General features: G+C 33.9%; 2 protein-coding genes and 1 long non-coding RNA gene across 4 annotated transcripts in view; 1 reads left to right on the forward strand and 2 right to left on the reverse strand.

The window, feature by feature from the left end:
* LOC136968947 (uncharacterized) overlaps positions 1-17,857 on the forward strand; it is a 29,057-nt gene extending 11,200 nt beyond the window's left edge. The window contains exons 3-4 of the long non-coding RNA XR_010879733.1: positions 11,091-11,184; positions 17,502-17,857. This is a non-coding gene — a long non-coding RNA (uncharacterized lncRNA). The remainder of the gene's footprint in view (positions 1-11,090; positions 11,185-17,501) is intronic.
* LOC136968945 (uncharacterized) overlaps positions 1-21,332 on the reverse strand; it is a 30,580-nt gene extending 9,248 nt beyond the window's left edge. Inside the window, exons 1-12 of one of the 2 annotated variants that reach the window (XM_067263022.1) lie at positions 21,121-21,332; positions 10,051-10,233; positions 8,896-9,033; positions 7,193-7,375; positions 6,981-7,121; positions 4,669-4,842; positions 4,091-4,222; positions 3,742-3,921; positions 2,915-3,046; positions 2,660-2,845; positions 1,700-1,831; positions 438-620 (exon numbers count right to left, since the gene is read on the reverse strand). In XM_067263022.1, coding sequence (XP_067119123.1) covers positions 438-620; positions 1,700-1,831; positions 2,660-2,845; positions 2,915-3,046; positions 3,742-3,921; positions 4,091-4,222; positions 4,669-4,842; positions 6,981-7,121; positions 7,193-7,375; positions 8,896-9,033; positions 10,051-10,233; positions 21,121-21,280 — 1,924 coding nt within the window. In that variant the 5' untranslated portion in view covers positions 21,281-21,332. Of the gene's footprint in view, positions 1-437; positions 621-1,699; positions 1,832-2,659; positions 2,846-2,914; positions 3,047-3,741; positions 3,922-4,090; positions 4,223-4,668; positions 4,843-6,980; positions 7,122-7,192; positions 7,376-8,895; positions 9,037-10,050; positions 10,234-21,120 lie in introns of both variants that reach the window. The other variant, XM_067263021.1, reaches the window with a different exon arrangement.
* A 4,197-nt stretch (positions 21,333-25,529) lies between these two features.
* LOC136968982 (uncharacterized) overlaps positions 25,530-27,753 on the reverse strand; it is a 38,725-nt gene continuing 36,501 nt past the window's right edge. The window contains exons 5-6 of the mRNA XM_067263052.1: positions 25,790-25,861; positions 25,530-25,694 (exon numbers count right to left, since the gene is read on the reverse strand). Coding sequence (XP_067119153.1) covers positions 25,626-25,694; positions 25,790-25,861 — 141 coding nt within the window. The 3' untranslated portion in view covers positions 25,530-25,625. The remainder of the gene's footprint in view (positions 25,695-25,789; positions 25,862-27,753) is intronic.

The raw sequence follows: 27,753 nt of genomic DNA on the forward strand, positions 1-27,753 counted from the left end.
CTTGATGCATCACTTACAAATGATATAAACAGGCTTACAGGCTTGAAAAGTCTGGGCAAGTAACATATGAACGTGTAAACGTAATCTTATTGTTATTGCTTCATTCTATTTTTAAAGTTAAATTTTGAATTTAGTTTAAAGCCAAATATTCCATATTTAATTAATTAATTTTAATTATCCTGGCTGTTATATATAACAGAGGGAAAGGATAGCATAAAAATAAGAGAATAATGTGAATCATTAGTATCATTATTGGAAGAAGAAACCTTTACTCATATTTCGGTATTACGTTGTTTTCGGTTTTGTGTACTTATATGTACAGAACTTAGCTAAATTTAGGCATTTTTCGAGAGTTGTCTGCCCAGAAAATCGTAGATAAATAGATAACGGAAGAATAATTTAGAACTTTTGCATTCTTACTTCAATTTTTCTCTTACCTTCGTATAAATTTGGCAGTTTGTTTTCAAAAAATACTAAACCCGGTAACGGGTCCAAACCGAATCTGCTGGCTGCCTCCTTGTCGTCGGTCTTCACAAATGCAATATCATTCTTGTCAGCATCATCGTCGATATTCTCCAATTCTTTTACTATCCTCATGTTTTCGCTAGAGGAGCTATCGTCTAATTATTTTAATAAATAAATTGTTTTAAGTAAATAAACCAAAATTCAATTATGATCTAAAGAATGGCACAATTAAAACAGAATTCCTTAGCTTTGATCCATGTCAAATTGCCTGTTGTAACATCGGTCACTGGGAAATTACAATTAATTTAGCAGTGTCGGCAACAGAATTAAACCCTCAATTAATATAAATGGAAATATATTCAACAATACTGAACAGACTGGTAGTAACGTTAGTCCCCGCGAGTGTATTCCTAATTACAGTATTACAATTCTAATCATTAACATTGCTAAAAGTAATGACTTCTACAGGCTGGACGGAAAGTAATTAGGCATTGAAAAATTGCTATACTTTTTACAGTAATATCGCAATCATAATAAAATTTGTATATTCATGTACGTCAATTAATGGAATCTTTTAATTCTCACGTCAGTGGTGTGGGAAGTGAACGAGTAGTGTCAAAAAACATGGCCAATCACTTGTCATTTCGGGAGCGAGGGCATATTGCTGCACGCTACGAGGTATAGAAATGATCGATTATTATGCAGAAATAGTGGTGTATGGTGAAGGGACAGAATGCCACAATCCATCCGAAAACAATCAAAATTGTCATTTGAAGCTAATGACCGCAGATTCGGTTGAAAACGCACACAAAAGTGGACGTTCATCCACATCGCGTTCTCCAAAAAACGTGTAAGTGGATTGTGCCGGTGCCTCGGTTGATTTCTAAGGTTTGCATCTATATTTTCATTTAAAATGGTACATGCCAAAGTTTCATCATATTTACGTATACATATTTACTTTAGAAATATAGAAATCAGTGATTTCTCGATGCCTGGTTACTTTTCACCCACTTTGTAATTCTATACTATTATTGAATACTGTAATTACTCAGAATTGCTAATAATACTTGATAGAATAAGTGAATTACAGGATATTCTATGCGTATATTTTAAGGATGTATCATCATATAATAATATCAATCATAATTTAGTACGCTTACTTGACAGTTTGGCATGGAATCAGTGACAAAATTCTTTTTGAATTGTGTCATTTTTGTGTAACGATGCTACTTACAGAAAAGAACTGCGAGATATTCATTATTTTCTATGAGAATATCCAGCATTTCATTCGTCACTTCTTCGATCTCGTCAGAAGTCATCTGTTCCACCAACCATTTTAAAACTTCCTCTTCGTCAGTTAAATCACCTAACAATATTATTATTAAAAAATTAATGTTTTTTATTTTATTGTTCTGAAGAATTTTCCAACAAAGATACTTGCATGGATCGCCATGTTTAATGTTTTGTTATAACTATACGATAAGGTACACGTTTTACTCAGGAATCATTTGAAGTTTTCTCCCGACTTCAAAGACTTTTATATAATGGAAAATATCACGGAAGAGGATTGCTGTCCTACCTATTATCTATATCCCAGTCCTCAGGACTTCATGATCGTGCATACACAATAATAACGAGGTTGCGGCCGAAGTTTTCATCTCTAAAACGTGAACGTCGAACGTCGAGCGCCGCTCGACGTTCGACGTTCACGTTTTAGAGATGAAAACTTCGGCCGCAACCTGGCTCATAAATCAACCCAAACACTTGGGAAGAACTCGTGTTGTCTATTGCATGTAATATTTTCGCTATTTCGAGATTATTCCTCGGAATAGCGAAGATTTCACACTTGGTAGATGACTCTTCCTCCACACCCTTTGGCACGGTTTGGTACACTACACTTGAGCTATCTTCATGGGCAGAGAATAAGTAGGTTAGCAATGCTTTTCCATGGTGTAAAAATCATTGAAGTTGAGGAATGATACAAAATGCTGGTGTGATACGCCAGTAAAATTTGTATACCTCCTCCTTCGGTTATATGATAACGCATTAAGCAAACTAGGTGTCTTGGTCCATCTTAATTTTCAACAGAGGTAGAACTTATTAATGTTACATACTATTTTTGCTGAGAGTATGATTCAGTAAAGCTTTTCTTTGTTGAAAAACGATCATAAACCTTAGCGAAACTAAACCTTACCTTGGTAAATACTTGGAATTTGTTTCTCAAAATAAACTAAAGCGGGAAGTTCGTCTAAAATTCCAAATTGTTTGGCTACTTTATCATCATCGATTCTGACGAAAGGTAAACCCTTCTTATCTGCTTCGTCGTCGATATTTTCCAACTCTTTAATGACGTCTAAGCATCTCTTATTGTCTTTATCATCTGAAAATTTAATTTTTGTAGGAAATTTCTGAACATTTTTGAAATTTGTCTTGAGATAAAGCTACTTACAAAAGAGGACGACGAGGAATTTCGAAGTTTTAATCATGTCATTAAGAATTTTATCAGATACATCTTCGATTTCATCGGATGACTTCTGATCTACCAACCATTTCAACACGTCTTCTTCGACTGTCAGGTCCCCTATTAAGATCAAATGAAATGGTAGATTGATACATCACTGAACAGTAGTATTTTTATAAGTTTATATTTTAGTGGTACTCTTTATATACCCAACTAACTGACAAACTCAGGTAGATATAGTTGTGAACGTGAGATATAGTTGTAGTAACTGATGAGTCCTCTTGCATCACTCGTGGAGGCTAAACTCGGAAGTTAGCACACAAAAATGACGCATCACACGGGGAAAAATTCAATTACAAAGTTGAATTTCAATGATATACTGTCAGTTCTCACTGATTGAGAGGACTATCAGTCAGTTAGCAAGGATAAGTGCTTATTGACATATAGGCTACAGAGGAAGAAGAATGAAAATCTCAGAAGGATCTTGAGCACATAGGAAAGACTAAGATCTTAGGGATGTACCCCTGCAAACTATAGAGGAGGGAAGAGAGGAAAACGGAGGTCAGGAACATATAGGAAAGACTAGGATCTCGGAGAAGTGCCCTTGGCCTCCCTGGCTATTACTGTGAAAAGTATTTTACAAACGAAAATCCCGAGCAAACTTTTGTATTATTTGCATTATAAAAAGTACTTATAAATTTTCTTGATAAAGTGCTTAGTGTATATTCACGAATTGCACGCAACCTTTGTGATGTAATACAGAGAACATCACAAAATTTTTATGCTTTCCTCACCGAGTATTACTGTACACTTACCTTGGTATATATTTGGAAATTTCTTCTCGAAATAGACCAAAGCCGGTACTTTAGAAATACCGTATCTAGCAGCAATTTTGTCGTCGTCAATTTTAACAAACGGAATGCCATTATGGTCCGCTTCGTCGTCAATGGCTTCCAGTTCCTGAAGGACTTTCTTACTTTCAGCCTTACCATCGTCTGAAAATATTAAGCATTCGTTTAATATACACAATTAATTTCAATATGTCTTTTTTAAGTTATCAGAAATTGTCTATTTTCCTATGTACAATAATAAATTCAAGTTCTATAAATATCTATTATGATTATTTGAATGCTTACGGAGCTTATCAATGTCATATGAACGTACAAAATAAAACGGCAACACATTCGGAAGTTTCAATCATCTGTTCTAATACTTTGTCGGTGACGTCTTCGATTTCGTCAGATTCTTTTTGTTGCGTCAACCAATTAAGGACTTCGTTCTCTTCCAGTAAATCACCTGAAATAAGTAATTCGAACATTAGTTTTGGGGAAGAATATGCTCTGTTCTGTTTACTATTCGAACAATAAACAGTGTTGTCAGAGAACTAATGATGTAAAAGAATAGGTAAATATTGTTCCGAAACTTTCATAAAACACAATGCTATATGCCTACTGTGCTTCTCGATAAGTCATTATTATATTAAATTTATAAAGTGTTAGTAAACGCCTTTATGTATTTGTAAAGCACAGATGCAATACGACGAAGAGCATTAGTACGTCATAGCAGTGCTGTTTTTGTCGCGTGTTTACTTATCTTGGTATCAATTACTATCGAAGTTATGTTTATTAATTAATTTCTCCTCGTTACAATTGTAATGTGCAACACAAAGTCATCTTTAGTGTGCCATAACGAGTGTGAGCAAACAGAACAATGACTGTTAGAAGACACAACGAAGTAATTACCTTGATAAAAGTTTGGAATTTGTTTCTCGAAGTATATAAGTGCTGGTAGGGAATCCAAGCCATATTTATCGACCAGTTTCTCGTCGTTAATCTTAACAATTGGAATGTCTGATTCGTCATCGATTTTCTCCAGTTCTTGTAATATTGCTTTGCTCTTATCGCTCGTCCGATCGTCTGCAAGGAGAAATTAGTATACAGATTAAGTTTTAAATGAAATTTTAATTAATTTAATGCAATTAAATACTAAAAATTTGATCAAACTTTGCACACGAACAAGCAATACTTGCTTCTTCACGTGTAATGGTTAAAGTAAGACATGCTAATTAAGCGTGTCTGTCATAAAATTTACGTAATTCACTCAAATATGTGGATAAATAAAGTTTATTATGGTGTTTTATATAATAAATACCTAACTTAACTCAAAAGCATGCATTTTACATCAAAATTGAGAGATTTATTAACACCATCGATACTGCCACGTGTTTGCTGGATTGTTTCTGGATCCTTTCCAAATTGTTATTTTGTAAGACCGAGGTTAGAGTTAGACTAAATTATTTCTGACTGGGAGTGGGTCAATATGAGTAAAGTTATCTTAACATTGCCATTTTTCGAGTAGAACCAGCAATTTTCTTGTTTCTTTAATCAACAATTAAAGAAGATTGGCCAAAATTTTGATTTCTTTACTTTGAGAGTGCAGGAATCTAGCAAAATACCCTAAAATGATTTCACTACTTAGTGGTTTTAAAGTGAATATGCAAATAACTTCTGCTTGTTGTTGTAAATGGAAGGAATAAAACCACTGGCGAGTCTGAGATTTTATGCTTCCATTATTGCTATACGAGACTTCTACTTCCATTGGACTCGTCTCCATTCAGGTAGAACCAGGTAGAACGGTTGGGCTCACTCCTTTCTTGCTTCCATTCAGGTAAAACAATAGGATAACTCGTGTTTTTATTGCTTATGTATAGGCAGGGGAAAGATATTTAAATGTTTGGTTAATGTTACCTTAGGTAGTCAAGATGGCGGCTCGTCTCTAATTCCAGCAAGGAAACAGTGGGTCTCACGTTCTAACCTAACCTAACCTATTCCAATAATTTGGTTGCTAATAATTATGGTAATTTATTAGAATAGGTTAGGTTAGGTTAGAACGTGCGACCCACTGTTTCCTTGCTGGAATTAGAGACGAGCCGCCATCTTGGCTACCTAAAGTAACATTAACCAAATATTTAAAGCATATTTTGAGCTTAATTTATTCTATGAAATTGTGAATTGCTTTTTCATAAGTTAATATAAAAGAAATTTACATTTTAAACTTCTTTAAATACTTTTTAAAAAATGTTTTATTGACTCACGGCGCTTAATTTTTAAAATTTTACACAGCTTCCTGTGTTCTCGAAAGGAAGCGCTTCAAGTGTTGGCAGTTTTCCCAAATTGATTTTTTGCTGCCTTCAACGTTCACTATCAAGGTCTCGTCCTAGACCATTTTGTACAGCTGTAGTATATATTTATAAAGATAAGCAAACATATTAACCTGGCTGGAAGCTATGCGGGACGTATTAATCAATTTCTTAGTAATTCAATGTGTCAAGGATAATGGTTACTCTTTCACGATGCTTAAATGAATAAACGTGTGATTTTATTTCGACTTTAATAGCTTTGAAACTGTTCGAAAATAGTGAAATTCTTTTGTAATAGCAATAAGAAGTATCTAAAGGTCATTCTCTAACTCTTAATTGCAGAAACCACACACTAACAACAATTCGTTTCCTAGCTATAAAATTTCGTTCTAATTGAAATATTTCACGAGAATTTAACGTGTATGCCTTCGTTGTTGACACTTCTTAGGAATTTCAAATTCTAGAAACTACAATGGTGTGAAAAACTTAAGCAACAATTGTTTTTCTTGACGTAACTCCGCAAGTAATCATTTGGGAGACGTGAAATTCACAATACAGAGACAGTATTTTGTACTTAAAGGATGAAGAAAGCGTACTAGCGCAAAAACGAATAGAACGCATACAGTATGGAATCAAAGCTTCCTTATTGTAGTCTTGCACAGCGCGCACTTATTGCACACGTTCTACGTGCCCTCACTTCACCCGTGATGTCTTCTTCCCGAATACGAATCACCTTTCTACACAATTAAGTGTTCATTGTACTGATCGCAACAAGCCCTTCTCTACAATTTCATGGCTGTGTGCTTAAGTTTTGCACACCACTGTAGAATATCGTATTGCAAGTTTCTCGAACGTTGATCTTGCAATTGTTATACGAGGTTTTATATTGATATAAAAGAAAAAGGCCTTGCTTACAAACTAAAACTGCCAAAAATGGTTCCTTTTGGATTAAATCGTTGAGCGAATCTCCATTAACTTCTTCTATAACGCTATCTTCTAAACCTTCCTTTAATCTGATGAGCCATCGGAGGATTTTCCTTTCATTTTCTAAATCGCCTGAAGCATAAATTGAAGCTCGTATTACTTAAAAATTCTTATCGTTTATAAAGGCAAAGATCGTTACTTACCCGTATATAACGTTGGGACTTTATTCTGATAGTACATTAATGCGGGTATTTTCTTAATTCCGAGTTCTGACGCTAAACTCTTGTCGTTGATTTTAACGAAACCGATTCCGTGTGAATCGGCCTCGTCGTCTATGTCTTCCAGTTCGTGAAGGACCATTTCACACTCTTTACAATTATCTCTAACTGAAATAATAATTATATTTTATAAATTAATGTAGTTTAAGTAATTAGGATAACTACAGTATGTACTGTACAATTAATTCTTTATTGAAACAGACACGAAATATTGCAATGTAAAGAAAATCTTCGTTTGTTTCGTGTGACAATACAGAGTTAATAATTGACACTTCACGGCCGTTCTTTCTTAAAATTACATTTTAAATCTGTCATGTTTGCAAAACCTTCTTGGCAAGTAGAAAAAAAGGGGATTTGTTGCCAAGAAGATCCGTACGATGCAGACTACAAAACAATTTCTTTTTTATATTCTGCTGATTTTGCAAGAAATTGCTGCAAATTCCAATCGCTAGTACTCAGTACTATTATAATATTTCGTATTATTAAACCAAATTGGATCAGTTAAAATTCTTGAGTAGACCTAACTGAAATTCCTTACATTGCATTTGCTGCAGCTCTACACCAACTACAACAAAACTGATCTTGAATTCAAGTAATTTGGTATTCTTCCAGTTTAAATTTTATGGTCTAAACTGTGGATTAAAATAACTTTATTACTTGCCCTTAATAACAACTGAAATGTGCGTAAGTTAGAGTGATGTATCGCTAGAAGAGCGAACGTACACCATGCATCGATGCCGTATATAGCCCGAAGACACGATAATATATGCCAAATTATTCATATTTCCGTGATTCTAATACAAACATTACGCATTTAAACGAAAATATAAATCAAATTTACCCTATAAAGCCACACAGAAGCGTGAGAAACGTTCACTCATTAAACTAAACCTGAGAATTTATTGTAACTATAAATCAAAATCTGTCATTTCTCTTGAATGTTTACTTTCTTCTACGTGACAAGTGATTTGATAAATATGCAAATTAAAAAAAAGAACACTTAGAAATATTCTAATATACGAAATGACAAATGAGACACGAGAACTTGGCACAAGAATTGACACATTTTAAGCTTTCCTCCGAAGGGAAATCAGCAGTACGCTGTTAACAGTTAAGTGTCTGCAGGTGTTGTAGTTCTGACTTTTTTCCTTCGGTATTGCAAGCTTGAAAACATTATCATGTCGCTCGATTATCCATACAATCTTTGTTTCCTAGTATTAATGCTACAACAGACGTGTTGATGGAAGTTATGGTGTCTTGTTTACAGTAGATACAAAAAAGCGGGTAAGTAAGAAACAGTTGAACGACCTCAGTTTCGGGTGCCAGTTTTGCAATTCTAATTTTATAACTCATTTATACGGCTATTTATAAACTATTTGGCATATTTAAGCGATCCGAAATTACCTTTTACTGTTTTATAACGAAGGCTGAACAATTTCACCCCTTCTACATTTAATTGTCAGTGGTTTTTTCATAAGAAAACAGAACTAACACACATTAATAACCAGGATCATACTTACACTACAAGAAACAACTTGTATAGTACCTTATACACGAAACTTCACATGTATGACTGTGTGTTTTTAAATATTACATAAAATACTACGTACATACTTGAAAATACTTACTGAAAAGCACTGCTACGTAGTCAGATTCATCAATTATGTTCTTAAGAATCTTTGCATTCACTTCCTCTATAGCATCAGGTAGTTCTAAGGAATCTATGTTCGTCAACCAGGCCAACACATTCCCTTCGTCCAGTAAATCTCCTCGAGGAGAAAAAATAAATTTAAATATTACGTTTGCACATTAAGTAATTCTAAATTACGGTATAAATTTATACACATTACACATAACTACATTCGAAGAGCAAGTTAATCCAACGATGCACACGATTATGCAGCAGGATATTAGCGAGGTTGCGGCCGAAGTTTTAAACGCGGAAACGTGTACGTCGGACGTTGGGCGCCGCTTTCCCGTATGCCTAGAAGTTTGACAATGGTGTTTGGAAAGTCAGTGGAATCACGCTGGACATTCCAAACGCCGTAGTCAAACTTCTAGGCTCACAGGAAAGCGGCGCCGAACGTCCGACGTACACGTTTTCGCGTTTAAAACTTCGGCCGCAACCTCGCTATTATCCAGCTGCATAATCGTGCGCACTCCACTTTGTAAACACGATACAGCATCCATTAATCTGATCTTAGAAAAGATTATGCAGATGATTAGAGTATTTAAAGCTAATAACGATTCCATTTATGGATCCTCGAGTGCTTAAAAACGTTACCGCAGCAAAGATTAAATACGCACATTTCTACTGCACAGAAAGAAACGAGAGTTGATTTAAGTGACAGTCAATCAAAAGAGGGACGAGATCATAAAGAATGCTTTTATTTTGTCACGTCATATTTCTTAAAACACGTGCTGATGTGTGTCAGTCAAGAGAAATAAAAGGGAGTTAGCAGAATGAGTGCTGACTAGACGGGAACACGTCCTCGGAAAAATGAAAGTCTCGTCACGATTTTCGAGACAGGAGCTGGAAATGCTCCAAGAAAAAACGTCGGAGTAAATTTCCGGAGGTGTAACGAGCATTTTATAGTCTGCAACACCAAGGTCATTCATAAAGTTACATAAATTTCATCCAAAAAAATAAAACAAATGAATAATCGTTAGACTAGAAAACTCCCATTTTTTTCTCTCTGTCTCTTTGGAATATTCAAAATACGAATTGTCACTTATGAATATTCTTTTGAAATACGATACAAATAATTTAAAAATCCACTTACCGTCATATACGGTTGGTTCCTGATTTCTAAAATAAACAAGAGCTGGCAGTGTGGATCCACCATATTTTTTTGCTGTGACTCTTTCACTATTTTTAACAAGTTTGATTCCGAAACTTTCGGCTTCTTCGTTAATTTTCTCTAATTCTTCGAGTACTTGGTCACACTCCGTACATTTTTTAGTATCTGTCAAAAGAATTTCATCCCTGTTAAGTTTACATTACGAAAATTTAAGATTTCGGTACTAATTTTAGAAAAAAGTTAAGAATATAAGATCATTCTTCCACGCTGTATCGGGGTCAGAAACACACGCTACTTTCCTTCCACCCTTTGTCTATGAACTATTCTTTCTAAAGTTAATCTTAGCTCTATTCTGCTAGCAGATAACGTGCAGCGTGTGATCTATTCTTAGACAACTCCACTCTATTGTATGTATTTTATCACCAGGAAACTAAATTTTAAATGATTAATTATGTTTTATTACGATACGTGAATGTCGTGCGTATATTCCAACTAGTGCCAAAGTAAATAGCCTGTTAGACGATCTCTACAATTACCTACGCGCGTATTCACCGTACGAATGCACCCACTTTGTAACTATTTCTGCCTTTACCGGGGTGGTTAAGTGGCCTTACAACGCTCTTAAGATTATCGTATTATAAGTAAGGAATGAATTAATTCGAGTGATTCAGATTTATTCAGTATTTATACACTATTTAACACAGTCTACAATGACTGTGAGGATTGTTTAACGAGTGCAGACAGTACAGATTTTCTTGGCATTTGACTACATAACAAGGCACTTTTTTAAAGTTCGAAGAAAGTGTGTTCTAGATTCATTCTTTGCTCGTGCCAAGTTTAACTTTTTCTACCTTTTCGTCGACTTTATTCATGTGCAAATCATTCAATGCTGCCCTTATCGATACCCGCAAGAATTTCGAATTACCCGATAGAAATGCATTAATTTTGACCGAATTCGTGGTGGCATAATACACAACGGGTATGACTTAAGATTTTAATCAATTAATTTTTTCTTTCTGCAGGTCCTATGGTAAAATACAACTCCCATACAGGAAGCGAGGAGCATTGGAGCCAATGCGGCGAAGGTTAACACGAATAGAAGAACTTTCATTAACGGTGAGACATTGTTCTATTTTAATCCCTTTGTTTAGCAGCATCGATTTAGATCGGAGTTTATCATTAAATAAACAGTCCGAATGGGTGTAATTCGAACTTCTAAATTAAGTCTGTACTTAAACATTGTAATTACAGATTTGAAAAGATAACAATAATGCTGTTTCCAGTTCAGATCAAACTCGTTCCTAGTTGATTTCCACTTGATCTTTAATATAATATAATTAACAGTTCAAAATAAGTTGTAAAATATAGAAATTTTATTATAATTATTCCTCCTTTTGAAGCAAGACTCGCTTTTCGTGGAGAATCTTCACGTTTGAAATCCTCCGGATCTTCAGACTTAGTAATCCTTAGAGTTATGGGCATCTTTGGACTTAGCAATTCGTTGAATCGTTCAGCTCATCAATTAGGAATCTCGAAAATCGTTAGGATCTTTGTTCTTTGAACTGTTACGATCTTCAAAGCCAAGAATCCTCTGGATCAGTGGTGGGTCCAGAAGTATCTTTTTAACATGTGTGCGATTATATTGCAGATGGTCCTAAAAGCCATATTTGTCAACATAAATTTTATTTCTGTGTGTACAGGGATAAGGTTAAGAAGCCCTTGTCTTTACTACTTCTTTGGATCTTCAAATTTAGGAATTCTGATACTAAGAATGTAAGATTATCAAATTTAAAAATCATCAGGACCTGCTTTAGAAATTCTCAAAATCCTTAGGTTCTTTTCATTTAGAAATCCATAAAAATGTTAAAGTTTTTCAGACAGGAACCCCAGAAAGTTCAGAGTTACATCTATGCTATTTTAGTAATCAAGAGGCCTTCTATAGCCTAGTACATAATACCTGGTAAAAATAATGTAGTTCTTTTCTAGCGACATTTATTTACTGTTTTTGTCGTAATGTTCAAGTATTCAGATATTTAATTTGTAAATTGATCAGTAGGAAGAGTAAAATTGCCATTGCGAATATATTTTAATCGACTTAGAATTTAATAATGCCTACAGGAGCAACACAACACACTTTGCAGCTCTAAACGATGATAAGGAAGACTGTCGATTTGGCAAATTTTCTACATTCCAACATACTGTAATCACTCCTACTCTGCAGTATCATTTCTTGCAGACATCTGATGCTGTACTTGTATATGCAAGGATTCACGTAAATCGACCATCATTTGACCATCAAATTACAATTGCATTAAGTTCACATTTAAGAAAAATGTACACTTAGATACAAATTAGTTGTAGTAGTAAATTTATCAGCCTGCTCCCGTGAAAGTCTTATCTCAGATGTTTGTTTGTTCATCGCACCTGGTCAGACAAATTTGTTGTTTCCTGTTCCTCATCACCTAGCTACTGAATTGTGAATCTGGTCAAATGAAATGAAGCTATTCAAATATTACATCAGCAAAAATTTGCCCTCTTTTGACCGTCCCTTTTCCTTATCCTCTCTATCTGGTTGTCGGCAATTGTCAGATCCATTCTCTCTATAAACCATAAACTTGAATATTCCACATGAGAAATGGACCCTTTTATCACCTGTAGATGTAAATATTCATGGAAATGGAATGAAAAAGATATATTTATAATATTCTTTTTTATTCCTATATCAAATGTTTTGATTACTCTTGCCAAATATCAACATTTATTCTTCTGGGAGGTATCCTAAACACAGTTATGACGTTAACATCTGACAAGAATAGTTAATAATAAAAGATATCACGCAGGAAAATCTCGTTCCTTAAAACTGAATGAGAAAGAACTGCCAAAGTAAATATAAGATTTAAATGAAAAGTAAGGCATATAAATAAGTTTGAAATTTATGCTATTTTAACCATATTAATTCTACAAATACTAGAACTAAAATTGCATGAAGCATGCTTAACTTCAATGTCCAAACTGTTGTACTTTACATCATAATAATTTAATAAAGTAATGAATTCTCTCTTCGAACCAATAAAAACAATTTTAATAAATTCCACGATAATTTATGTAAATAAAACTCTTTAAATTCATACAGTTTGTCTTTCACGTTAACTAATACCTTTTATTCTTAGCTTTGCGCCGTTTGCGGACGTTTATAAGAAAGCTACTTGCCAAACAGATGTTAAGCGTTACGCGTAATCACGTTACGAAAGAGGATTATCTTTAGAAAAATTCTTTGGTTTGTAATGTTAAAAATTTAAACTATTTCACACTAAAATATTGTCTTATTTCTTTGCATATTTCAAAAATTACAAGTTGATATAGGAGTATATGAAGCGCTTTTTTGATTTTACATTTTTCACTTTGTGTAATATTCCAGCATTTGATAGTAACTAACTATAATGCAGTAAGGGTTGAGAGGTTATGAGAACAATAGAAGGCTCAAAAGACCTGTTTTATATAAGTTTAAAGCACATAATATTCGTTATTGTAAAGGTCTGTGACCTTAGCTAATAATGGTACCGGGTAAAGCAGAGACGAATCAAGAACTGGGTCCCCAATGGTCACAATTTCTGTGACCTATGAAAGCAGTTAAAGTAATAATGACAGTTTTCTAGTGGCACTTCTAGTGAATGGAAATATGATTTTCAAGGTATGTAGTAATATGGCAAACTGTGGCTATCTGTATTGATATAGTATCTCTGTGCAGTACACAAGTGCACAAAACAAGGATGGAGAGAAAGATTATAAGAGTGAGATAACCATGACAATATGTAAGCAAAGAAATGAAAACTGCAAATGCCAAAATAAGCAGAAATACATACTTGATCCCAGGATCTCTGGGATGAAGCATAGGTGGTGGCACTTTGAAAAGCACAAGGCCTTAGGAACAAGCTATGTAGTGTGAAGATGTGCAGTAAAAATTGCAAAATATTGGTGTAAATTGGTGCCATCTGTTATGAGATTTTTTAAAAAGCTTTTTATATATTAATTATAAAATAGAAAATAGCTAAATTTTGAGGGTATAGACAAGTTTTATATTAGAAAAAGTTGCAGATGCTAATAATGAGTAAAATCTTTATTAAATCTGACCTCACTCCACTGACAAGTGAACCTCCTCTATCTCCCTACCTCTTTGACCTATAAGCACCAAAATTTAATGGCATTAATACCCTTAATACACAAATCTTTTTGCAAAATTTTAGCAAATTTTGACAGAATGCATAGGAGTTATTAAGCTTCAAATTGAATGAACAAAATCACCTTTTCCTCTCGGGCCCTCCGTAAACGGGCGTGCAAGGCGTGCACCGCACGTGGGCGACACGTCCAGGGGGTGGCAAATTGGTATTGCCGGCAAGCTCGGCGTAGGTAGTCGTAGTTAAACGGAGGCGGCATAATTGGTATTGCACACGGGCACTCAAACGGCTAGCGGCGTTGCCGTTTCCTCTATACACACACACTAACAACCATCTATACACACAAAAAAAACTCAATTTTTTGAATTTCTCGACGTTTCATTGTCCCGAATCCAAAAATTAAAAATCTTGGGGGTATTTTTGACCTTCATACTTTCCCTCTATTGTATATGAGCCAGGAAAGTAGTAACAAAAAAATATAAATTTATGACTACTTTCTTTCTAAATATGTATCTACATTATTTTATATAAAATGATAGTTAATTCTATTATTTTAGTAAAAAATATAAAGAAACAAACACGAAATTAACCATCTGAACGATTAAATTGGTCCTTCATAATTAAAATTATGTGAAGAGATTAATAGAATTTGGCAAAGCTTCTTGTATTCTCGGGATGATTCTGGCATCATTAGAGTAAAATTCTGTTAACTTCTTTCATTGTATGCTAGTTATAATGTGTGGGAAAAACATTTCAAGTATAAAATGTTAGTTAATAACATCATTACTTTTCCAAAATTATTCAAAATGTATGTTAAAATACCGATTTATGTGTGGGGATAAGAAGGATGTGTATGTAGAGATGCAAAGGATTTGGATATGTATGCAAATACAGTATATCAAGGTGTATAAAAGTGTCTTTAGAAGTATTTTAGGAATAAACTCCTAATTAATTATATCTAATGATATACAGTAGTTAATTAACAGTGATATTTCTCTAAAACTCCTCCAATTCTATAGATGTAAAGAATTAGAAAAGAATGTAAAAAAATTCATATCTTGTAATTAATTTGAGTTACATTCTTATGTTCACATTCAAGATCTCAAAGATAATTTCTGTTATCTTTAAAGATCACGAGTTTTACTGTAGAATGATTCCTTGCCAAGTATTAATGCATGTTATCTGTGTTAAAGTATTTCAAGAATACTGTTTAGAGTATTTTACTCTCTCTCCTCATATTAAAATCTGATATTGAACAATTGAAAATAAAAGAAAATCAATATTGAATTTAAGAGTGATATGAACAGTACAACATGCAATATACTATGTAGAAAATTTCTTTTATAACAAGTTACTCGATCCTGTGCCGTTATCTGTTAATTATCTCGAATTTGCTTACCCGCACTATCGATTCATTTCACGACGAAGGTGAGTAATTCCGATAGAGTTAATAAGCTTTTACTGTGGTATAGGTAAGTAGCAGCATATCCGAACGACATTTCTAGGACACATCGGGAGTACACATAAAATTTCTATAGATTATCCAATAGACACGTATACATATATACAGTAGTGGCCGAAAGTAGAGCTATTTTTGACATATGTTTTAAAAATGCGACCTGTATTTTGTTTACCACCTACTACATATTTAATATTGTGCTAGTTGAAAAGAGCACAAAATACAGTCAAAATACTCAATTGAATCAAACATGTGCATAAAACTGTTGTCGCGAAAGTGGCGAAGCATTTTCAAATATATGGAATCGTTGTTTCTGTGAAAAAGTCCGGTAGACCGCGAAAAACAACACCGCAGTTGGATCGTTCGATCGGGCATACGAGTGCAGCCAACCCTTGTTTGACTGCTTCACGTATTAAATGTGAAGTGGGTAACCCAGATACAAGCTTAAGGACTGTACGAAGATGTTTGACTAGTTTTGAATTACATGGGAGAGAAACTACTCATCTCTAAAAAAAGAACAAAAAGTTGAGATTAGAGTTTGCACACAAACACATCACTTGGACCAAACAAAAATGGTCCAAGGTGTTACGGAGTGATGGATCTAAATTCAGTGTCTTCTCTAGTGATTGCATACGATACGTCAGACGACCAGTGAACGCGAGATATGACCCAAATACACAGTTCCCATAATAAAGCATGGCGGTGGCTGGATAAAGGTATGGGGATGTTTCTCTGCAAACAAAATTGGTCCAATTTATAGAATTAATAGAATAATGGATCAAACCATTTATCGGGATATATTGCAGAATCAAATGCTTCTTGTGCACGTCATTCAATGCCGAGGGTTCTTTGTTCAGATCAAATGACCAAAAACACACAGCAAATTCAGTAAAGCAACGGTTTCAACAGAGAAAGATGAATCTTACGACATGGATAGCCCAATCTCCAGACCTAAACCCCGTAGAGAATCTTTGAGATGATTTCGAGTGCTGTATATGCCAGTGTACATATTCAAATCTGGATGAATTGTGGTCTGCCTTCCAAAAAGCATGCGATTTCCCAATCGGTGCTTCACAACTTAGTCGATTCAATGGAATGTAGATGCGATGCAGTGATCAGAGGCTCTGATTATGCCACAGAATAGTAATATTTTGTCCTAAAAATACTGGACAAATCTGTATACTTTCTTTGGCAGCTGTACTTTTGTCGTAGTGTAAAATATAAAAACTCCATTTTTTCTTTTGTAAATCAGATTTAAAATAAAAATCTGTTTGATTCAATTGAGTATTTTGACTCTTTTTTTGGTGCTCTTTTCAACTAGCGCAATATTAATTATTTAGTAAGTGGTAAACAAAATAGAGGTTGCATTTTTAAAACATATGTCTCAAGGGTAGTTATACTTTTGGCCACTACTGTACATATTTTGTTAAGAGGAGACAGACACCTCCTTTACTCTCCCTAAATATGCCTATTCAAGTAAGCATATACAATGTTGTTAAGTATTCTACATTGCTACTTTTACCGTACAGGTAAAAATTTCAGCTACTCGATGCAATTAGAATGTCTGACGATACTGTTATTTTGGGTACGTAGGAGTTAACTTCTAACTGTATGAATCACACAATTAATAAATGAAAATTGTACCACGTCCAAAATTTAAATCTACACAAAATATATCACCCGTCTAGACAGAAATGACATTTCGGGACGTATAAAAATGGAATTTTTACCGAGCAGCACGCTCTTATCTCTCATCTGTAGACTAAGTTAATGTCTTTAAAATTTACCTTCTTTTTCAGATATAAAGAAGAATTAACTAGGCAAGGAAGATTTTTGCAAGTAAATGAAAAATTTCTACATAAAAGTCAAAAATTTGTCATTGGAAGGATCAATTTGGCTGTCTTTCTATAATAATACGTACAGCTGAGTGAGGCGATGAAGTGTATATTTAGATTGCTTCTGTTGTATCTTTCGGACCTATTGGCAATAGGAAACATCTGCTGGGATTTGACAGATTGAGGTTTCTTGTTTAACTTAGATTAAGGTTAAACAAGAATTTGATAACTTAGTTAAAGTAAGAAAAATTTTCTTTAAATTCAACATGTGATGATTGTAGATTATACTTTATAAATCTAGTAATATTAGTAAACAAGGATGTGGGGGACTTAATTTTTTTATATTTAATACATTAGTCGCTTCCAATCACATGCTTATAACATAAAGAAGTGGGTTAAGATGCTCTGTTGCCCGATCTAGAAAATATGTGTGTAAGGTATACACTTTACAGTATGACGTACTGTTTGCTCTGGTAACATATATAAAGCCATTCCTATCAGAAACAATGAGGATTAATTAATTATCAAACTTATTGGTCATAAAACACTGATTATATCCAGTAAAATCCAGACCAGATATGGATATGGTCATTATTACTTCTGATGTTAACCACTGAAATAAGTGACTGCAAAGATTATGTGTTGAAGTATAGAGCTAAGTCTTATGGAAACACAAGAATAACTAATTACTATAAAATGTTTAACTATGATGATTTATTAATACAATGAGAATAATACTTTCATTGATTTCTGCTCTCTAATTTAGTTCCTGTTTTCAAATTTTAGGCCAATCATTCAGTTCAGATGTTTCTGAACAGATACGTAATCACTTCTAGTTGACAACTTACAAATTTTAAGCATCATTTGAATTCTTGGTACTAAGATTAGGCATGTTTGTGATGCCAATATCAATTTTACCAGAGGGTAAGATGGATGCAGTGGCGTAGGGAGGGGGTGCAAGGAGGGGTATCATGCACAGGGCGCCAGTCGCAGAGGGGCACCCAAATGGTCTCCGAGACAAACTATATGAGCTTCTGGAGGGGGGAGAGGGGCGCCAATAAAGTGTCGGGCACCAGTTATGCCCCGGGCACCAGTTATGTTCGCTATGCCACTGGACGGATGTTGGAGTTTGAATCAAAAATTGTTGCATTGGCGGGCTAAAATATTCGTGTAAATAAACAATGTAATATTGATGATGGATTGATATAAAATTATAAAGTATTTCTCATTCCCTAATGTCCAAAAATACAATTATAAATTGCTTATACAGTATACAGAAAAATTAAGTAAAGTTTGCCATCTTATTGTACTTTTAAAATATTATTGAATCTCATTAATGCTGAAAGTACTTAAATTATGAGTAAAAACTATATAATTTCAGTCCAACATTCTATAGCAGGGTCGGTGAAACCCTGCTATAGAGTGTTGTCATAATACGAGCCGTTTACCACGTACCAGAAATATACGAGAACCACATCCTATATTAGCACAATATTTTATATATTACCTGTATAATGTGTATATATAGAGAAAGGAATAGCATCAAAGTCTACTTGTGCTAGTAATAAGTCCCTATCTGGGCTAGGAATCTAATATATGGCAGCCACAATAAGAGTCTAGAAGAGCTGCGTGAGACTCTCGAGTTACAGTTTAGCTAATAATTAATTCTCAGCTGCTACCCTGTGATGAATAATCTTAAAATAAATTTATATGTAATGATACTAATTATCTGTAACTGGTAAAATTTTATATTTAACGACCAATCCCTCCATAGAATTATGAATAAATCTGTTACATAGCAACATTTATGTGCAAATTTTAAGCGTAAGGAGTCATTTAACAGATATGTTAATAAATAAATAGAACACATTCCTCCAAGTTAAGCACTTCGAAGGTTAAATTTAAAAAGTAAGTAGTAAACAAATTTTTTGAGGTACGGGGCAGAAATGACATGGACCAAGTTTTGGGGCATAGTTACAGATGCTCGCACAGGGCGCATAAAAGGCTTGTTACGGTGCTGCCATACATATCCAGGATACACAACTGTAGACAACTGTAAAGAACTATCAATTGAAAGACTCCACAGCTTTAAGGTACTATAAAGGTCCAGTTTAAAGATTAAGCAATTCTGTGAGGGTCACAATAGATGCAAGACAAACTACAAGTGTTCTTTTCTTTTAGTAAACAAGTAAAGGTAATTTTAGAGAATAAAATTCTGAAATTTGAAGAAAATAACAAGAAAAATGAAGGAAGAAAGAATTTTTGTTTTTCTGTTCATTTATTCAGAAATTTTTATATGTAGACCTATTGTAAAATTTCTAATACCAGTTCTGTAATGTCACATCTTTCACACATCTGTAAAATGGTTATTAATTAAATTTTGGGAATAAATACAATAATTTAAATACATATGCTCTATATTTTTTAAATACATAAATGTCTTATCACTAAAATAACATAAACAAATGTATCCAGTGTTATCTTATATAAATATAACGAAACTGTAGACAAAACTTTTTAATGTATGTGATTTTTGGTTGTATAAATCTTCCTTTATCTATATTTATACCCATACTAGCCGGGTGTGCCCGGTGTTGCTTGCGCTTTTGAGGACGTGAGGGATGATATAAAACTATAGCCTTGGCAACTAAAATGTACATTTATTAATCTGTATATTTACAATAGTCAACTGTAAAACACAATAAATTCCCCCAGGCTAAAGGGAGTGGAGTTTGGGGGTGGGATTGGACAGTATTTTCTCTCTAGGGTATCTATTTTGATTAAATTTATAACAAAAAATTGGCTATACTTGCTTATTGTGAAACCGTGTATTCTTTTCTTTGTTTTTTCTGTCACAATTAGGTGCCCACTGTCTATCTATGCACCTAATTGTGATAGAAAAAAACAAAATTGGTTTATAATTAGTAATAAATGTGTCGGGAGTAACATTTAAAGGTGGTGTTTTTGCTTTGTAATCAAATAATAGGAGGAACATTAAGTCAAAAAGAACACTAAGATATAATATATATATATATATATATATATATCAATTGATATTTGGTGTTAAAATTAGTGTTTAATAATTTTCTAACGGAAGTAATTTACTTGCATCCAGATATTACATTTTTCTGGTTATTTAAAGGTTTTGGGGTGTTTGTTATTCCTGTTATTTAGTACAGTAGTAAGAAGAGAAGACAGTGATCAATCCTACTAAAGGTAGGTATGCATTTTGGCTCGGCATTCGGTGCACACAGTTTAATTTTTGTAAGGTTAAAAAATTGAAGTGAATTTTAGAATACGTTGTATCGAAAAAGTAGGCTTTTAAGGGTGCTTTTTCTGCGTAAACTTAAATCGAGTGATACATTTTTAGAATAATAGAGACACAGACGTTATCAAACTAGATGTTAAGAGGAGTGTGCGAGATGGAAAGCGTCAGACGGGGTGTGTGATCCAAAAATGGAAAGGTGGTGTTGAATGCCAGCGATAGATGTATGTTACAAGAATAGCGCGCGCGTGGCACATGCGCCCGGTTGAGTAAAACTTTCATAAAGTAAAAGTTGTAAACATAAGACGCTATACTTACAGAAGAAAACAGATAAGAATTCCTCCTCCTCTATCAACTCTTCTAGCTTCCTTCTACTGACCTCTTCTATGACACGTTCGAAGGGTTGTTCTTGTATCTTGCAGTAACAGAAGGAAGTTAAAAGGAACAGTAGAAGGAGTCGCACTAGTCGAGCCATCATTACGTTCGCGCGGCTAAGGCCGTCTGTCCCATAGTGCAGTGCGTAAACGGAACGGTTCAAGTTTAGAAAGAAAGAAAGTAAGTGTGGCCTAGTGACAAAAGGGGGAGAGCGACGGACCGAAAAGGAAATGGTTATTGTGCCACTGCAACTCGATACTATTTGTGGAATGGGGCGACGCTTCTCTCTCGCTCTTTCTCTTCTACTGGCGATACAAATCCATTGTCTGCGCTTTATTTAAATGCTTGGCTCTCGATTAACCGCGTTTAAATATCCGTCTCCGTTAACCTGTAGATTATACGTGGTTAATACTTTACACCTTATGTTAACCTGTAGATTACGCGCATACTTTCGGATTATTAATCTGTAAGGGTCATATACGTGCCCCCACGTTAACTTATCAGTTTTTGATTATTCACTAAATTAATTTCAATACTAACCTGTACACTTTTCACTAGTCGAAAGGTTATCAATACTGTACATTTACTATGCTAGCGTATAAGTTTAAAGGCATTTTACTATACATAATCATATAAATATGCATATAGGCTTATATATTTACAGTGGTACCTTATCTCGTACTTCGAACGACTCTAACTTTCGAACCATAATGGTTCTGCCGGCCATGTTTAACATGCGATTAACTTATTAGAGCATATAATTGTGTGTTATTTATACCTTAAATTATATGTATTTGCTGTTTTAAGTTTGCCGAAATTAAATTCATACTACGAGACACAACGGCCCACCAGTGGCCAAGCGGTGTTCGTTCCCTAAACACTAGGAGTTCGGTCGTGGGTTCGTGCCTCTCTCGGTGGAGTTTACCGGATTTTCTTCACGTCTGTAATGCCTAAATAGGGGCCAGTTTTCCTTAAAAACACCTTTACAATAATTTTAACAGATGTTAAGTTTCAGACTTTTGTAACTTTATACAACAATATAATAAAAAGAGCCACTACTGTCGAGGGTTTGAAATCTAGTAAAAGCCTCGAAAATCTATCAGATAGAACATCTAATCTTGTCCTAAAACCCAGTACTAATTCGAGTTGGAGAACAAGTCAGTACCTCCCCTTTTTTAACGGAAATTATCAATCAGGTTACTTATTACGTGTTAATTTTGGTGTAGTGTTGCGGTGTCTGCTTGTTTGTCTAATATTAAACACCTTTAAAATGTAAGTTTATTCCCAATACAATTGAATTAAAGTTTACATACAATAGTGCGTTATACCTTTGTGGAAGACAAGTCTTATTTCAATTCAAATATTTATTGCAGAACGAAGTTTCATGACGAGCATGACTCTACTGTTATAAGGAAAAGTATGATGTACAAGGAAAAAACACTGAAAATCGAGAGCATTGTGATGACAAATTGCAATCCGGCATTGTGAAGATGACATAATAAATAATGATTCGTTATGACAAAATTTGTTTTGGTTGGATAATTTGAATATTTTATTAACTAATAGTATATAAAATTAATTAAATACATAAAAAATTAAAGTTTAGCAATCGAAAAATCTCTTTATATATGCATTTGTGACAGGTTGTATTCACCTGTCCGGGTCAGGACTATCGATAGACCAGGTGGTATATCACTATGGGGAGGAAAAGAATTTCTCTATCGAGCTCATTAGATCCTCGGGTGGTGACATCACCTCTGACCCCTTGATTTGGTAAAATCAGTCGAAAAGCTTTTTCGTTGTTCAACCCCGAATTTTATGTCTTGACATTCGAAAAATAATAGCAATTCTTAGCCCAATTAATATATATTTTAGTTATAATACCGTTGTTTATATCACCGTTCTCACTCCTCAATAGCTGGAACAAAGCAGGGTACACGCGGCTAGTATTATTAAAACATTAACACTTATAAAAAAGAAATTCCGTGTATACGTAAAGTGGCACAATTATTGTTTAACACGTTCATTAAAAAATGTCGTAGTGTTCTTATTAATTAAACTATTATGTTTAACTGTACATTCACGTCACTCTTAAACGAGTGCCCTTTTCTTAGTTATTTTCTCGGCTCTTTGCTCTGTTCTCCTCGAGTATTGGTGCTACGAGTACCGATCCAGCTGAAACTTCCCGTCTAAAGTCAAAGAATTTCTCCAAAATAAAAGGGAAACAATATAAAGATTAAGAGGTAGTAAACTGTGAATCGTAATGCTTCTTCGTCGTAATTCTAAAGTCTAGCCCCTGTAAATCACACTTCTTCTGCTAACAACGAGGTTATGCCGGTCAGGTAGCTAACTCCGTTCTCGATATTAAGTACAGACAGACTGGCAATCAGACACAGGCTACGCGAGGCTTCCCCCTGACATTTTAAGCTTAACTCTAGGTAATAAGCTCGTTTGTTTTGTTGTATACGGCGTGGATATACTACATAGATGGGATATCTCCGGCCCTATTTAAGCAACCCGTTTATTTATAACAATGAAAATATTAGAAGATTTTTTCATATCAAATTGACTACAACTACGCTGGAGTTTCTCGTATCGTAACAGAATTGAGGTAGATTAAAAAGAAAGGGGTAGTTTTTGCACCTGCTGAGCACGGTAAAGTAGCTTTTCCAACTGTTTAGCATTGGGAAAAACGTCTTACATTAATTCAGATCCTTACACTGACTAAGTAGCGCCAAGTGATCCTTGCACCTTAATTGAGATTCGTACACTGACCTGGTAGGGTCAGGCGTTCTGTAAATAAGACCGATTTAAAAAATAGAAAAATGAAAAAATCCAGCAACGTGTTGCCTAAATTTTCCTGCAAAAATATCTAGCACTGCGTGATGCCATCCTTTATTGTATTAATAACACTATTATTAAGTCCGATCCTAGTCAAAATATGACACATCACGCGATCTATCTTCTCACCCCTTTGACCGTTAACCACCAGAACTTAACAGCATCAATTTCCCATAAACAAAAATCTCCCTGCAGAGTTTCAGAGACTTTCGAAGGAACAAACAGGAATTGTTAAGCTTCAAAATGTCTAAACAAAATCATGCTATACCACTGTATTAACATGTGCGAGTACATACACTAACAGAGATTACATGACGTAACATTTATATATACAGAAAAACTCCCAATCTTTTTAGTATGTTTTTCTGGGGTTTCTGGTTCCTAAAGTCCAAAAAACGGTTGGATAATTTAAATATTTTATTTACTAATAGTATACAAAATTAATGAAATACATAAAAAATTAAAGTTTAGCCATCGAAAAATCTTTTTATATAGGCCTATGCATTTGTGATAGGTTATATTCACCTGTCGCTAACAGGAGTATTATTAAACCAGGTGGTATATCACTACGGGGAGGAAGGGAACCGCTTCATTCTCTAGCGATCCCATTAGATCACCGAAATGATAGAAGCAAATTATAGTAAGAAACAAAACAAGGCGGTTAAGTGTCAAAGTTCGACAAACGTGCAAAAGAGTGTATTTTGTTCGGATACGTTGAAGCGTGAAAGGATATAAATTATGGGACCTTTGAAGAAATAGTGTTTCTTTTTCAAACGAACAAAGTACAGAAAACAGAAATTAATAAACCGAGGTAGAGGCATATATCGATATAAACGACAAAGACACTACAAACAGACAAGTAGACAGTTCTGACACAAGAAGGGAAGGTAAGAGTAAAAGTGAAACCAACATTGATCTGCAAGTTCAAGATGTCACGTGCACAGAATATTAACGAGCTATTCAGCAAGAGGGAGAAGTACAAGAACGATATCTACAAAAAAAGGGGGTGACAAGCTACAAAAAGGGCATTACACATCATTCAAGAAGGATTCAATGTCGGATCAGCGCTTCCACCAGGTGACGCTGTTCGCAATCGCACCTAACGTGCCCGAAGACAGAAAGGTTCCTTGTTTTTAATGCCAAGTTATGATCGACTTACGACAAAGTTGCGTCGGATAGATAAATATTGATCATTAATTTCTTTTGTAATTGCACAATAGGCTAGAGGTCATGACTTTTATGTTGTTTGTCGACAATGAAATCTGGATCCCCTTGAAAATTAGGGAAAGGGCAATTGACACAAAGCGTGCCACAAGTGTTCTAACGCACGGGCGCCCCTGGTTCTACCGTTCGAAGTGTATTTGTCATTCGTAAAAATTTTATAATATAAATAGTATTAATCTGTCAGTTTCGAAATTGTATTGCTTAAATATATATTAATTAAATTTGTAAACAAAGAAATTTAGGTCGATTTTCTGTAAGTATAAAAAATAATGCATAAAAGACAAAAATAAATGCTTAAATTCAAATTTAATTTCCTTCAAATATTTTAGTTACATTTCAATTTAAAGAAGAATTTCACACTTATTCGTGTAAATATTCAAAATTTAGCTGGAAGAGCAGCTGCAGAATAATTCTGGAAGATACAAACCTAACTCTTGGTAAATGAGGCAAAACTGCAAAATAGAAATAAAATTTATAACTCTATTTATTTATTTTTTAATTTAATAAATTTCACTCTTGTTTTTTGACACTTGTACTAAAAACTTACATCAAATCCGTCATAATACGCTACTGATTTTTCTTCGTCTTCGTGTATACATTCATCGAATGTTTGAAGCTCCTACAAAAGTATAAATTACAGAAATTAATTTTTATCTGTTTAAACGAATAACTTAATTTTTTATTCATAAAATTAAGAAAAACTCATGCAACGGGTTGTATAACTTTTCCAGTTGTTATGACATTTTGTATAAAAAGTTCTCTCTATGGTTAATTATTATAAAGCTGGAAAAAAAGTTAATTTGGAGCGTAGTGGTTAGTTTTATAAAAAGTTGTAGATGCAAGTAATGTATAAATTCTAATGTTGTCAAGTGTTTCAAAATTAACAGTGTTCTAATGCACGAGATCCCATTCGAAATAAGACAGGTGTCATCCTCCCTCTATGATTTCCATTTGTCGTCACGACTTTCATCCTTCTAGCTCCGTTCCCGAGATTAAGGAAGGAAGCGAAGAGACAGACAGACAGACAGACACCAGTGGAAACTTACAGGTGTGTAATTTGCAGATGAGAAAATTGCAATTCAATTAACATAAATTAAACACAGTTAATATAAAATAAATGTAATATGAACATTTATTACTTTATTATTTATTGAAGTATATAATTAAAAAATCTTTCATTTTAATTTTTCGTACCTTTTCTGTGGCATTCTTACAGAAATACTCTTGTATGTCATGCAGTGTGTTTGCATGAATTAAGTTCTCAAAGCTGTCCTCGAGACATTCCCAAAAGCTTTTGTTATTCTAAGCATAATAAATGAGATCTTTATTAAAAACATTTCTGAAATTTCTACGTAAATAATCAATATACTTTACCTCTTCACCAATGACTGTATGAAAACAGTAGTCGAAACAATCTATATTGGGCATATCTATAAAAAGTGATAAAATTAATATTTTTGTATGAGCTTTTCACATTCCTATTATTGCTTAATGAAGACCTGTTGAAAACATTTTTTATGTAAATAATACCGATTTAAAATTATATAAATTGAAATTATGATCTGAATTTAGGGAAATAAAAACAAATTCCAGCAACGTGTTGTTTAAATTTACCAGTAAAAAATTGTTAACTGTGTATGACGCCATCTAATATGATACTTTATTAATAAGACTTTTTATGTAATTAAGCATTAGAAAATGGCAAAATGCTTAATAAACAGTAAAGATGAGAATTATATAAAAAAAATATATTTAAATTCCTTATTAAGTGCGATCCCTCTGTAAATATTACATATAACCAACTGTATCTTCCACCCTCAGTACCTTTAACCGCCAAAGTTTAACAGAAATTATGCCCTTTAAACGTAAACCTCCCAAAACATTTCAGAAATTATTTATAAAAACCACAGGAGTTATTAAGCTTGAAAACGTGTGAACAAAATCGTACACCTTAATTAACTTACTGTGTGTGTGTGTACGTAAAACAGTAAAAGAATATCTTACTGCAGTACTGATCAATATAATACTGTTTAAACTCGAGGTAGTGATCGTGGTCGTGGTCGTGGTCGTCATGGTCACCCCACACCATTGTAAACAAGAGGGATGTAACGAAAATTAAGAATATTCCTTTCATCATGGTGACTTCGTTTTTTCTTTTATTCGCTGTAATATTAAAAGGTTATGATTAATATCACTTATTTACAATAAATATGCTTGTAAGATTTTTATATTTACGAACTTCATTAATAAATTTGTAAATAACTAACTAGTAAATGATTTAAACATATTTCATGTAGACAGAGCCTTACAAAAAGAGAGCTAACATTTTAAATTGCCGACGTTCTGTTAATTTTAAAAATAATTAGTGTTTATTAAGTCTAACTCCTCTGGTCCTCTTGACAAACGCATGGATTTTTTTACACACCGTTTACTTTCAACGACAACATACCCAAATACAGAAACCTCTATACAAAATTGAGAAAATTTCGACAAAAGACCTACGAGTTATTA

This window comes from Centruroides vittatus, unplaced genomic scaffold, assembly GCF_030686945.1.
Source record: "Centruroides vittatus isolate TY-2023 unplaced genomic scaffold, ASM3068694v2 contig_166, whole genome shotgun sequence".
Classification (NCBI taxonomy): domain Eukaryota; kingdom Metazoa; phylum Arthropoda; class Arachnida; order Scorpiones; family Buthidae; genus Centruroides; species Centruroides vittatus.